This window comes from Cydia splendana, chromosome 1 (genome assembly GCF_910591565.1).
Source record: "Cydia splendana chromosome 1, ilCydSple1.2, whole genome shotgun sequence".
Taxonomy (NCBI): Eukaryota; Metazoa; Arthropoda; class Insecta; order Lepidoptera; family Tortricidae; genus Cydia; species Cydia splendana.
The window spans coordinates 15,268,393-15,281,130 of record NC_085960.1 but is presented as its reverse complement, the minus strand read 5'-3'; the positions used below and the strand labels follow the sequence as shown (position 1 = coordinate 15,281,130).

General features: G+C 35.0%; 1 protein-coding gene across 2 annotated transcripts in view; it reads right to left on the bottom strand.

Annotated features, from left to right (window-relative positions):
* Positions 1-1,785: 1,785 nt before the first annotated feature.
* Positions 1,786-12,738, bottom strand: part of LOC134796358 (defensin-like) — a 111,407-nt gene continuing 100,454 nt past the window's right edge. Inside the window, exons 2-4 of one of the 2 annotated variants that reach the window (XM_063768532.1) lie at positions 6,314-6,391; positions 5,747-5,952; positions 1,786-2,415 (exon numbers count right to left, since the gene is read on the bottom strand). In XM_063768532.1, coding sequence (XP_063624602.1) covers positions 5,774-5,952; positions 6,314-6,389 — 255 coding nt within the window. In that variant the 5' untranslated portion in view covers positions 6,390-6,391 and the 3' untranslated portion in view covers positions 1,786-2,415; positions 5,747-5,773. Of the gene's footprint in view, positions 2,416-5,746; positions 5,953-6,313; positions 6,468-12,738 lie in introns of those variants that run through there. The other variant, XM_063768523.1, reaches the window with a different exon arrangement.

Below are 12,738 nucleotides of genomic sequence, written 5' to 3'. Positions count from 1 at the left end.
CCGCTGACACTTTACTAAGTTACATTATTTCTTCTAAACGAGATTCAACTCTATTTTTCGTATACCAGAGTTCATACTTGAACAGCGAAATGAAAGTTGACGCTGAAGAAAAAAAGTCGGGACATGTTTGAAAGTATTTAACAGTATTTCAATTATGATCCGTAAATATGATAGTAGTAAGGTGGAAAATAGCAAATCTAGATGATTTATTTTTCTAGTATTGAGTAAACTAAAGTGACGTAAAGTCGCAGGCGCATTCTGATCGGTGCCACGCTGTCTGGCGAGAATTTTTTTTTAGTGTTTCACAAATGGGACGACTAATGATATTAGTTGATGATAGGGGATGGTTAAGAATGTGTCAAGTTAAATGTGATTTTAAAAACTTAGTTAATTGATTTACTTTATCAGTTGGTTACCGGAGTTAACTTTTAGGTAATGTGTTTTATTGTTGTTAAGATAAGTCTCGACAGTAATGTATGCAGGATTATTTATACATTTATTCTTAAAATGTAAACATATCTTCAATATGCAGGTTAGTGGGCAGAAACTAGGCTTGCATAAACTATCTTACGTATAGGTAGTGGTTTAAAATTAAACTCATTTCGTAGGTGTGTTGTTAGATATAACACATTTCAAATATATGTATGTATAGGAATATTCTTATTTCTAAACAGATCTTATATGTTTTCTATATTATTGCGAATATTAATGCTCCTTAACGTATTAATACCGACTGTTTACGTTAGACACGCACACACTGACTGATTTTAACACGATTATACCAAAAAAAAGAAATTCAAAGGGGCGGCCATTTTTTACAATCTTTGGCTACGAATTCATATTAAGGTACCTTTTGGATCCTCAGATGTCTATTTTTATCGTGATTAGAGCAAATTTTCCGTCGGACGTACCGTTTTTGAAGTACAAGTAAAAAACTGAAAAAGAGCAAAAAATTATCCACAATTGGAATGGAGCAAACTTGGATTACACTAATTTAAAACCGAATGCACGGCAATAAACCTATCATCATCAGAGCAGATATCACGTTAAAGACCAAGATGTCAAAACGATAGTGAAGGAAACTATCCACCAGTTTTATCATTTAGACATACCTACTACTGGTCAATAATGCTGGGATTGCTGGTCATAAAGATCAAAAAGAGATCCTTTTACCTTGATATTTGAATAAAAATTACGTGAAGAAATTCTAGGTACCTACAAGTTTATAAGTTCTCAGTTATGAGGTCGATTATATTTTAACAATTTGGTTTTGAATTGGTTTTGATACGACTTTGACGGTCGTCATGGTGATTGGCGCGCATCTCACGCACGACTTTCGCTTGATTTTCGTATATCGAAATAAGGTCAATTAAACCCAAAATATTACTTGGCTAATCCGCGAAAATATAACATGCTAGTCAATCAGTGCTAACCCGTTATACTTACTTGCGTATTTTACATGCAATTACTTATCTTGGAAATATGTACTTATCTACATGCCTATAATTCTAACTATTATAACAATTCGGAAATTATACTTTTGGTTTTCCAATTTATTAAGTTTTATGTTTAAAATAGCAATTTTTACCATAACTTGCAATAAATATCAACTACCCTAAACACCCCAAAAATACGCAAAAAATCAACGTTTACGCGACATTTAAACTAGTCGTGAATGGACTCTTTCATTCAATTCATCCATTCACAAAAAACCTTTTAGATTCAGGTAAACGCATATTTCCGGTCCAATGCTTTGTGCTTTGGAATAGGAGGAAATAGGCCATAGAGCATTGCAATTGACTTTATTTCTATTGGTTTTTATTGCCGTGTATCTTCAAATAGTATGTTAGATTTGCCAACGTGTATTTCGCAATATTAATCTATCAGGGTTTTGTGATAAAGTTCAATTTGGTATGGTTGCTTTAAGGTACCTATAAGCTATTTTATCAAGTTCCTTATGTTTGCAAGTTTAATTGTCCCGAGGTGTGCAAAGTTATTGGATTAATTTCTTTTGACGTTGTAACTGATACAGAAAATCGACTTAATATTTAGTTTTGTGCCTGCTTTTGTGCGTATAGAGGATTACTTAAAATGGCAGGCGTTATTTCGAATCCTACTGTGCGAATAGATTTTTGATTTGAAAAACTTGAAATTAAATCCCAGGTACGTGATCGAGTTAGACGTATCTACTTATTATAATATATTCGCAGCTATAGATATCGTTAATAGAAATAATAAACAATAAATCCATTTACAAAACATTATAATTTTAAACTCGCAATTTAAAAACACTTTAATGCATTTTCCATTACAATTCCTTTAGGTACATATATTAGAACGTTTATTCGATATTACTGATTCCGTGATTTGACGCACTGTACGGTTGACATAGCTTATGGTGTTAGTTAATATTAAGGCGATGGTAGCGGTGGGTAAAATATCAGATTCTGTCAATTTACCCCATTTCACACACAAGCGCACTTCACGCACACTACCTCACTTTACTGGGACAGGTCAGTGACCCATCATGTTTTTTTAAGATTGGACTTTTAGTTTAGTATTGACCACTAGCCTCCTTTTAGGGTAAAAGCATTCCATTTAAAGATGAAAGAGAAACAATGCATTTAATCTTGCTTTCCTTGTCTGTTCATGTCACACGTGACGTACCTATTTAATTCATTTGATTGTTGACTGTTTTACTACCTACTATTGCTTTGTCGAGATACGCGTTTTGTACAATTAAAGCGAATAAAACAAGATGTCATTAAGTCAGATGTAAAATGTTATTTACTACTCTATACGGTTTTTCATAAGGTGCAAACTCCATTCAATAGGAATTTAAATAAATAAAGTTTCAGCAGGGTGGCAATTCCATTTTGGCGGATAAAGCGAAACAGAATAGTTCTATCGAACCTGCTTACAAATTTTCACGAGAATCAGTTGAGAAATGTGATCTGCAAAGGAGAACATACAAAAGCATTTTTGCCCAAGCTGAAACTGAGACCTTTGCTAACGCTCGGCCAATGATGGTTTAGGTACACCTATAAAAAATGATTGTCCCTGCTGTAATTTTAATATCTTTATATTTCAACCGGTATAGTTTTACCTTCAAAAATAATCGGTATCGCTAAACAATAGCGGTACCTTACTACTTATACGTTCACGAAATCGGTATCTGCATAACTTGATTGTTAGTAAACTAACCTGGAAAATAATCTCAAAATCACCGAAACATTTATGTACAGTCACCTGCAATAATATGTTACGTCATTAGCGCCAACTTTGCCTCCAGGGAAACTTTGCCCAAAACGACAATTTTAAAGAAATTCGTTAATGTAGAAAAATTGATAATAGTTATGGCCACCCTGCTGTTTTTAGTAGAAAATTGGTTATATTTCTGACAAAGTATATGCCAAACTTGTGCATAACTTGACTTGGGAATTTTGAGTTTGAGCGAGTTGTCTAATATAGGGTATATTTCGGCGGGCAAAAAATTGATAAATAATGAATGCAAGTAGAAAAAATTGAGAACCCTTTGACAAATATTTCCGGGTTTCAGTTATAACACATGAAGCATAGATTATGTCTATTGAGATTTAAACGAATAAGGCCTAAATACACAAAAGTTTTAGCGGTGGGCAAAGTAATCCGGTAATTTGGCATCCATACCAACATTGCCCACCACCAAAAACGGATTAGGGTTGTCACTTTCATCTAATTTACCCAACTTCGCAAGTAAAAGAAGGTTATGTTTGTACACTAAAATAAGTTTATAAATATATACTGTATTTAATTTGTCTTATTATCCTTTATTTAGATGTTTTATCCCGTTAACGAATGAAAACACAACAAAAATCATATTTTTGGTCATTAAACTATTGTAACAGATTTTCTCAAAAGTGACAACCCTAGCCTTTGTAAAATGCTTAGGCGAGCCTTATTTGGAAATGGACAAAAACGGGTAGGCAACATTGCCCAGCAAATTTATTTAAAAGTTTTTACACTTATCGCTAAGTTATTAACAGGGAATGGTAGGATTGCCCAAAACCTTTAAGTGATCCTTAGACATCATCATCATATATACGAGCTGTATTTGAATACCAAATTGACTTGGGCAATGTTGGCGAAAACCCCGGATATTTTTTTATTTGCCCGCTCTCTAAAACGCAAAAAAATGGGTAAAACACGATAAAAAAATGTTTTCTTCACATAAACTGATGCGTTTGATCACAATGGACGTGCTGAGCAAAAAAAAGTCATATGATGTGATTTTTTTTGAGAAATTCGTGTTTAAAAAAAAAGCGGGCAAAGTTGATGATAATGAGTAATGACGGTACCTACTCTTCGAAGGTCGCAAAAATATGTGACATGCTCTTATGGTTCTACAAATAAGATCGTGTCAGATATTTTTGCGGCCTTCGTTGTGTAACATAAATTGCAGGTGACTGTACATTTGGAATAATTATTTTATTTAGTTTCAACGGAAGTTTCAAGTTTAGTACGAAAATACTTCAGATATGCAATATGCACAAAATGTAGACCTAATCGAAATAAAACATTGCTTTTTATAGTAAATTTATAAAACATTCGATACATAGGTATACATAACAATAACCAGGCAACAACGCTATTGGCCTGTAAGCTTCATCTCGGTCTCCAAAGCCGCAAAAACTTGCTAGTACTTAGTGCTGGTCTAGCCTTTATTTTTTCTTGAAGATTTTCAGAGAACAGCACGTACACGCATTATACATATAGACGGAACGAACGGCATAATCATAATAATTTATTCGTCGCAATCCATGGTATTACAGATCTAGTTACAAGACTTTCAGGTATTACTTATACGAATTACATAACTCTTCCTGTTAATAGGCAATATTTTAATATAAAAGTTCTATAATATAATACAAGATTACAGTTGTCATCAAAATTCATTGACATACAGAAGTCAAATACGTTTTTAAAATGACGCAAAATGATACCAGCATAATAAAAATTGATCCCAATCAGTAAAGATGAGTCTTTAAACTTTTTTCATTTTAAGCGAGTTTTGAAGGAAGATAATACTTAAATTCGACTGTAATCGTATTATTTTAAGATAGTTTACTGCGGTTTTCAACAATAATGACCCGTAAATAACAGCAAATGAAATTTAAATGAGACGCGAGCTGATATTTATGTACCCTATTTTTTGAAATACATTTTATCTACTGGTATGCTTTCTCGTGTGCGTATATGATTTAATGTCAATATAATTGTCAAAAGCAAGAAAATCAAGCTGTCATTTTCATTTGAAGAAGTACACGTGTGCTCCGGTGTAGCCCCAACGGGCATCTGACTTGAAGAAGAATTTTGAGTGATGTCGTCAATGTATGGAAATTGTTCGAAAGTTTACATTTGAGATTGAATTTCTGTGTTGTCTTTGTGAGTAAAAATATAAATCGATAATAAATTGGTAGCTGAATTATCTAGCTTCCAAAATCATACAATAATTCAATTACTGTCAAAGACAAAATTGTTTTGCTTCTGTCTCAAACGGAACTCCATATTTTGATTTTTTGATACTTTTAGTGTCGATTTGTAGAGAATAACAGCAAATTAAAAATATAATGGCATAAAGAGTCGGTACACGGTTTCTTCGTGAATAAATTTACGTGTAATTTAATGCAATTATCAAACATTTATTGAACAAATTATGGTTACAAAGTGAGGTCTAAATCGAAAACGTCATATACCGGCCCCTTAATGAGCGCTCGTGCGACAGGGTTTTAGGTTAGTTGTAGCAGAGGCACCACTCGGTGTCAAGACAGAAGCCGTTGGTCCAGCCGAGCGCGCGGCACAGGTTGGCGCAGGCGGCGTTGGTGCACTGGCGCGTCTGCGGCGACCCCAGCGCCAGTTGCGCCGGCCCCGACCGCACCAGCATCGCTGGGAGCTGCTCGACACCAGATAGCTCTGCAAAAAAGCAATCATTTAATGCTATGTAGTAGTTATCGTGTGTAGTTATGAAAATTAGGTAATTGATACAGAGATTGAATCAACCCAACTTAACAACCCTTATTCATGGAACTGATTAAACGTTGTGTAAAATAATACGGAAAATAAATTATTATTCTTGTATTTTAAAAAACTGTGTTGAATAAAGTTAAGAGAATCGACAGATTGGCGGTGTAAGTGACTTGAGTATTTGGATTGGAGGTACATGTTTACAAAAATATCCTTCCTACATCTGTAGTATTTGAATGACTCCCTAAAATTATGTAAAAAAATGTATGAGCGTACATGCATAGATAAAATGGATAATTTAGTAGTTTACCTTCAGCAGGTGCCGCAAAGACTAGCCCAAAGAGAGCCACGATCACCAAAACCACAAAAATGTTGATACCCTGCATCTCTTTGATACGATGAAGAAAGACTCTAAGAAAATGATTAACACTGGTCTTGTCTTGAAACTGTTCCAATGTAATTAAAACACGTTCTTTATAAAGGATTCATAATCTCAAGGGTGTTGTTTTCACTCTTAGTTTGATTTGATAAAGATACTTCACAATGTGTCATTATCACTTCTAGTACTTAATTAAAACTTGACGATCAATCAAGCAATATAATAAATACACAATATTTCGAGTGCCGCATTTTAAGGGTTCATTTTAATTTCATTGTTTTATTGACTCTCAATATTTATTTCTGATAAAGAACTGTTATTATTTGGACTCTTAATACTTGGCAACTCCACTCCTGGGTGCCTAGCCAAGGTGACAATCGATTGCGCTACGACAACGAAATGCTTTGTGTCTCATAGAACTATTCCATATTAGTGCGACAGTGACAGTTGCATTTCGTCCGCTATGGAGCGTAAACGATTGGCATGTTGGCTACGAACCTACTTTATAGTAATTTTTCACCATGATTTAAATTCATTTTAGGTAAGGTTAAAATTAATAGTAAAAGTATCGTATGGTTTATACGAGGCAAATGTACAAAAAGACTCTCATTCGGACATTCATATTAAATAAATATTTGATAAGTTTTATTGGAATAAGAACCATTTTTCTAGCGCATTTTCCTCAATCGGTTCGCAGGATTGTTTGGAGTGCCGATAGCGATCTGTACAGGTATAGTCAGTTAGGTATCTATCTGAGTGTTTCTGGGAAGAACCGTATTACCTCAATACTCTATTTCTTGTATAGGCAAGTATATACGGTCTATAAATGCTTGTTAACTAATATCATTCGTTAATGTTAGGTTTAATATTCATAAAAAATAGTATTTCTGTCTTAATGTACATTGTACATACATCTATGACCAATCAGACTAAAATCATCATCATCATCATCTCAGCCATAACACGTCCACTGCTGAACATAGGCCTCCCCCTTGGACCCCCATACGTGCCGGACCAGACTAAACGTGTAAACCTAACATCATTATCATTATATGCTAATGTATCAAAAGTGACACTTTAGGATCTGCAATTGCATAATATGTAAATTTCAATAATAGGTAGATTAAAAGCGATTAACAGCGATGCAATAAATTAATGAGGACAGGGGAAGTAGAAAAACTGTCGGGCAATTAGTGGGCACATTTGTTACATCCGTCATGTGATATGTGATGACTCTGTCCTATCACAACACCCGTGTGATGACAACCTGTCAATCTAAGGGCACCCTCGCCCTCAGTTTCAACAGACGATTTAATCAATATTAATTCAAAATGCGAATGAGAATATAGTTGGCTGCTAGTTTCATGCTACATAAAGACAATCCTACATTTAATACACCTATTGAATACAGATTTGGATTCAATATAGTTCCTGGCATAAGTGTTAACATAGACATAGCAGAACCTATACACAGGAAGTTTTGTCGTGGTCGGAGTCAAATTCACCAGTGAAAACCTAGTGACGCAAACAACAATATCTAATACTACTTAGGTACCTATGTCCGACATGGCATGACATGGTAGCTCGATAATCGTAGTTTATTCGCGTGTTTTTTGCTACACTGCAGCGGGTACCAATCATGCCTATAATAGCGATAGACAAGTCATACTTTGACTGCTGGAAGTCATTTTACGTTGACGATTGTAATAGAGACACAGAATAAGTCAATTTACACAGATGCTACTGACTACGACAACCCGAACCGAGTTTTAAACACATTCATTTTCTTTTTTACATTTTAATATGGCGCCGTTCACCACAACGGCTTAACATCAATGAATTTATACCTTTCAAATCGTTACTTCCAAATACTTTATAAGACCATAGTGTTAGAGTCCCTCTTTAGGAGGAGTTCTATACAAAGTGAGGTTCAGAATTGCCTGGCCAATGTAAGGTTCGTGGTGTCGATAAACTCTCCATCGTGTTTAATACTTTGGACAAAGGACCATGGCTTTTAGTTATGTTTAGGGTTATAAGGGTAAAAAGAAAACCAAAAAAATGTTTAGACACGAATGTAAATTATAAATAAAAAATATTTGAAAATACTGAAATGTGAACATACAGAAAAGTACCTATTTAACAACTATATATGTTCTAAGTGATAAAAATAATGAAGTTTATTTAAAATGACCTGTGGTTTAATAATAGTCAATAAATATAGAAGACATTCAAGGGGTTGTCGACCCATCTTAATGATATAATTAGTGGGAAAATATCGGAAGTAAAAAATATGTAATCAATGGAAATACAAATTATACATACACTACCATATAGACAAACGTTTAGATTACTGAGTTGAATTGCTTAAGAGGATACCTTGTTGTGACTGTTGTAAAACATTTTTGTAAAGGTTATAGGTACGGAACCCTGCGCGGTTAGCAGAAATCGGTCCCGCGCAAGAGTTAAGACCGGTAGCCCACAATGCAGCCCGTTTGTCAGCGATTTGTTCGTTTTGGGCCGTTCGTTAGCGGCCGCCTTTAATTATTATTGCTACTTATAAACTACAGGCTGTTAGAAGGTTTATTGTACGGTTTATTGAATTTTGCGGTGGATTTCATTACACGAGTTAAAATTCAAATCAGAAGATGTCTTTGGCTAATCTACACATATAGGTAAGGACAATTATCTTTAGGTCTTTTTAGGGTTCCGTACCCAAAGGGTAAAACGGGACCCTATTACTAAGACTCCGCTGTGCGTCCGTCCGTCCGTCCGTCCGTCTGTCTGTCACCAGGCTGTATCTCACGAACCGTGATAGCTAAACAGTTGAAATTTTCACAGATGATGTATTTCTGTTGTCGCTATAACAACAAATACTAAAAACAGAATAAAATAAAGATTTAAGTGGGGCTCCCATACAACAAACGTGATTTTTGACCGAAGTTAAGCAACGTCGGGCGGGGTCAGTATTTGGATGGGTGACCGTTTTTTTTTTGCCGTTTTTTGCATTATGGTACGGAACCCTTCGTGCGCGAGTCCGACTCGCACTTGCCCGGTTTTTTAAATATAGACAAATATTTTTGGGAAGTTTCATAGAGAGTTGCCCCTTTTTCATTGCTTTTAAGTGCATTCCGTTACCCAGCTAAATTCACATGGCAAAAGGTAAGACGTATATATTTTTATAAAACTTTACGTATAGCTTGAAATATTACGCTAACATTCACAAAAGATTGAAAGTGGAATAAGATTATTTTCGAGTCTACTTTGTAGCTGGGCTTCATATTATGGGGCCAGTCCATTTGCCACCGGCCGTAAGTCATGGATCGCCTCGCCTGTGTCAATGCACGTAATCTTTGAGCGTCTGGGGTTGGCAAAAGATAGAAATTCTTGAAGGCATAAGCTCTACATGTGTGACCCTGTAATTGGCTTTCCATCTCTTATCAATTTGGAATACTCTGTATAGATAGCTGTTGGATCTCCATAACATAAATAAATAAGAAAACTCGCTAGCCGCAATTTAACCATAAAATGTTTGGTTGTTTCGTCATAATGTGTGATTTATATTCCAATGTTTGATTATGTATTGTTAGTGATTTATGATTGATACTTGGAAACGAAGATAGTCATATATTTGTATCTTTGTAATATGTATAAGTACCCACCCAAACTGACAAAAATAGTGATTACTTTGTTTCTAAACTCTAAATCATACTAACTTACATAATAGATCATAGTAGGTACTATGCATTAAAGTAGCATGTTACCAAAACTATAAGTTACTATTAAACATTCGTGCGTAATGCGCATGTCAAATTGTCAACCTTACCTAGCCGCGTCCACTTAGCAAGTAAACAAATATATTTATTTAATAACTTTGTATTGCCATAATCCCCCATATATTACCGTGATAAGCAGATCACCCGCTAATATATTATCCTGTATTATCATACACACATATAATATGTTACTGGTGCGGTTGTCGTCTTTATAGCTGCGCGTGCGACGGCTCTTATAATATTATAATAATATATTGCGGAACAAATACTCCGGAGTATAATTTAAACGCTTAGTTTGTTAAATTGTAGATGGTGACTTTTGCTTAGGCTGTTTATTAAAGTGTTGCAATAACAGCTGAGTTTGGATCTATTTCCGTTTTACGTATTCAGTTTTAAACACTGTTATTTATAAATTACTTTTTTTATATATGATGGTGTGTTTAATTATAAGCATATTGTTGGGCATTCAGTATTAATTTGTAATGTTATACAAGTATGTATCATAGGTAGAGACAGGCACTGAAAGTTTAAACCTGTGGATCATAGCAACACAGCATGGTCACACAATATTTTAGTACCCTTGAATACATTCACTAATATATTCTGACAACATTTGCCAATACAAATAAGGATATTGTGTACAAAAAAGCCAATACGACCTACAACAGATTTCCATTATAAATCCGCCACTCATTATAACAAACACGTTGTCAGATCATCCACATGTCCGAAACAGTCCAAATGGAATGCCGAAGCGCACACAACCGAGCTGTCAATCAAACACACACAAAAACGTCAATCCAGCGATTTTCGACACAAATCGCATTATTTGTTGATATATTTTATTTCCACCAAATTACTTAAATGCTACGGTGAACGAATATGAACGTTATGTAATAGTCTATAAGGTCTTAGTCGGGTGAATGTGTCAATAAAGGTGTGTAATTTGGTATGTTTAGGAGCAAATGGTGTGAAAAGCACAGATCGGTTACATTTAAGCGGATTAGTACGTGATAGGAGAATGGAATAAAAGCAACAGACTCGGCTGTATTGTTTCAATTGTTATTTTTATTAAAAAATGTGTCCCCTAAGCTCTAGCAGTTCCTGCAAGGTATTACAATAACAATGGTTGTTAATGTTATAAGTAAGTACTATGTATATTATATACTAGCAGGTCAGGCAGTCGGTAAATACCTAGTAGGTAAAGTAAACATCGTATCATATTGACAACAAATTGTAGTGCACATTTTTAGCGCCAAGCTAAAATAGCGGAACCCTTACACTTCTCATGCATCTAGTCCTTAATATCAAATGGCTAGGCCTACTTTTTCACGTCTAACTAAATATTTAAGAACCCAAAAAGTTGACATGAACATTGAACATACTTTAGAAGTACGTACCTAGGTATGGAAAAACTTAAAACTTATATAATCCAGTAACTTTGTCGAATTTTGTAACCTGGCTCTTTTGCGTCAAATCCGGTAGTTCTGATTTTTTGCAGACTTGTGTATGATGTTGGCCCAATGAATAATCCAAGTTTGTGACTTCGAGCGCCGAACGTAACTTTGTCAACCCTGTTTGAGGGGGGGGGGGTACGATCTTGAGGCTACCGGGCCAAATCAGCTTTGATTGACCTTAGAAACAATTGTGCCAACCGGCATCGCCTGAGACATAAGTGTATACTCACTGCACTTACTTAGCCTACGAATACAAGTTCGAAAAACTTGTACATTTTGTAAGGCTTTATCTCGGAAAATATTAGATGTACAGAGACAATTCTAGTGTCTAATTGTAGCAAATTTAGTCTACTTTAAAAACGCCCTAGAAAGTTACTATAAAAAACTAGTACTTTAGGGTTATAATGGCCCAAATCTAAAAAAAATTGCGGCTTATTCGATTTTTGACAAAGTTGCGTTCGGCGCTCGAGGTCACAAACTTGGATTATTCATTGGGCCAACATCATAAACAAGTCTGCAAAAAATCAGAACTACCGGATTTGACGCAAATGCAAAATGTATAATTTTACTGTATTAATAGGTAAGTTCGTGTGACTTTTCGGGTTCTGATATATGAAATATAAAAACTATAATAGAATAAAATTAGTAATATCTGATTATAGCACAAAGATGATAAGCACAACCGCGCGCGCCGCGCACCTTGAGCAGTCAGATGTTTCGGGCACATTAACGACAATTTGTCGGAGCACAATGCGAGCAGATGTGCCATTCACTAATTGTCCTTGTTGACTTTAGTGATCCGGGAGGCTGCCGCGTTTCGCCAACAATAGGCAGTAAGATTGTATCGCTACCATTGACTTTTAATTCACTTTTCCATTACGGCAGTATTTATGTGAAGAATATTTGATTTTATAGTCGTTACACTTATGAAAAGCTGAAGCTGAAGCTTTAAAAATTGCCTAAGCAGCGATAAATAATGTTTAACAGAAATAATGATTTTCTAAAATATAGTATATAATATAATGTTATGATGATCTGGTTCGTCTCTCTGTTTTTGTTCTGCTAGCTGTTCGTATTGATGTCATATAACACACTTTCGCGTTTTGAACACATATTAAAATATAAA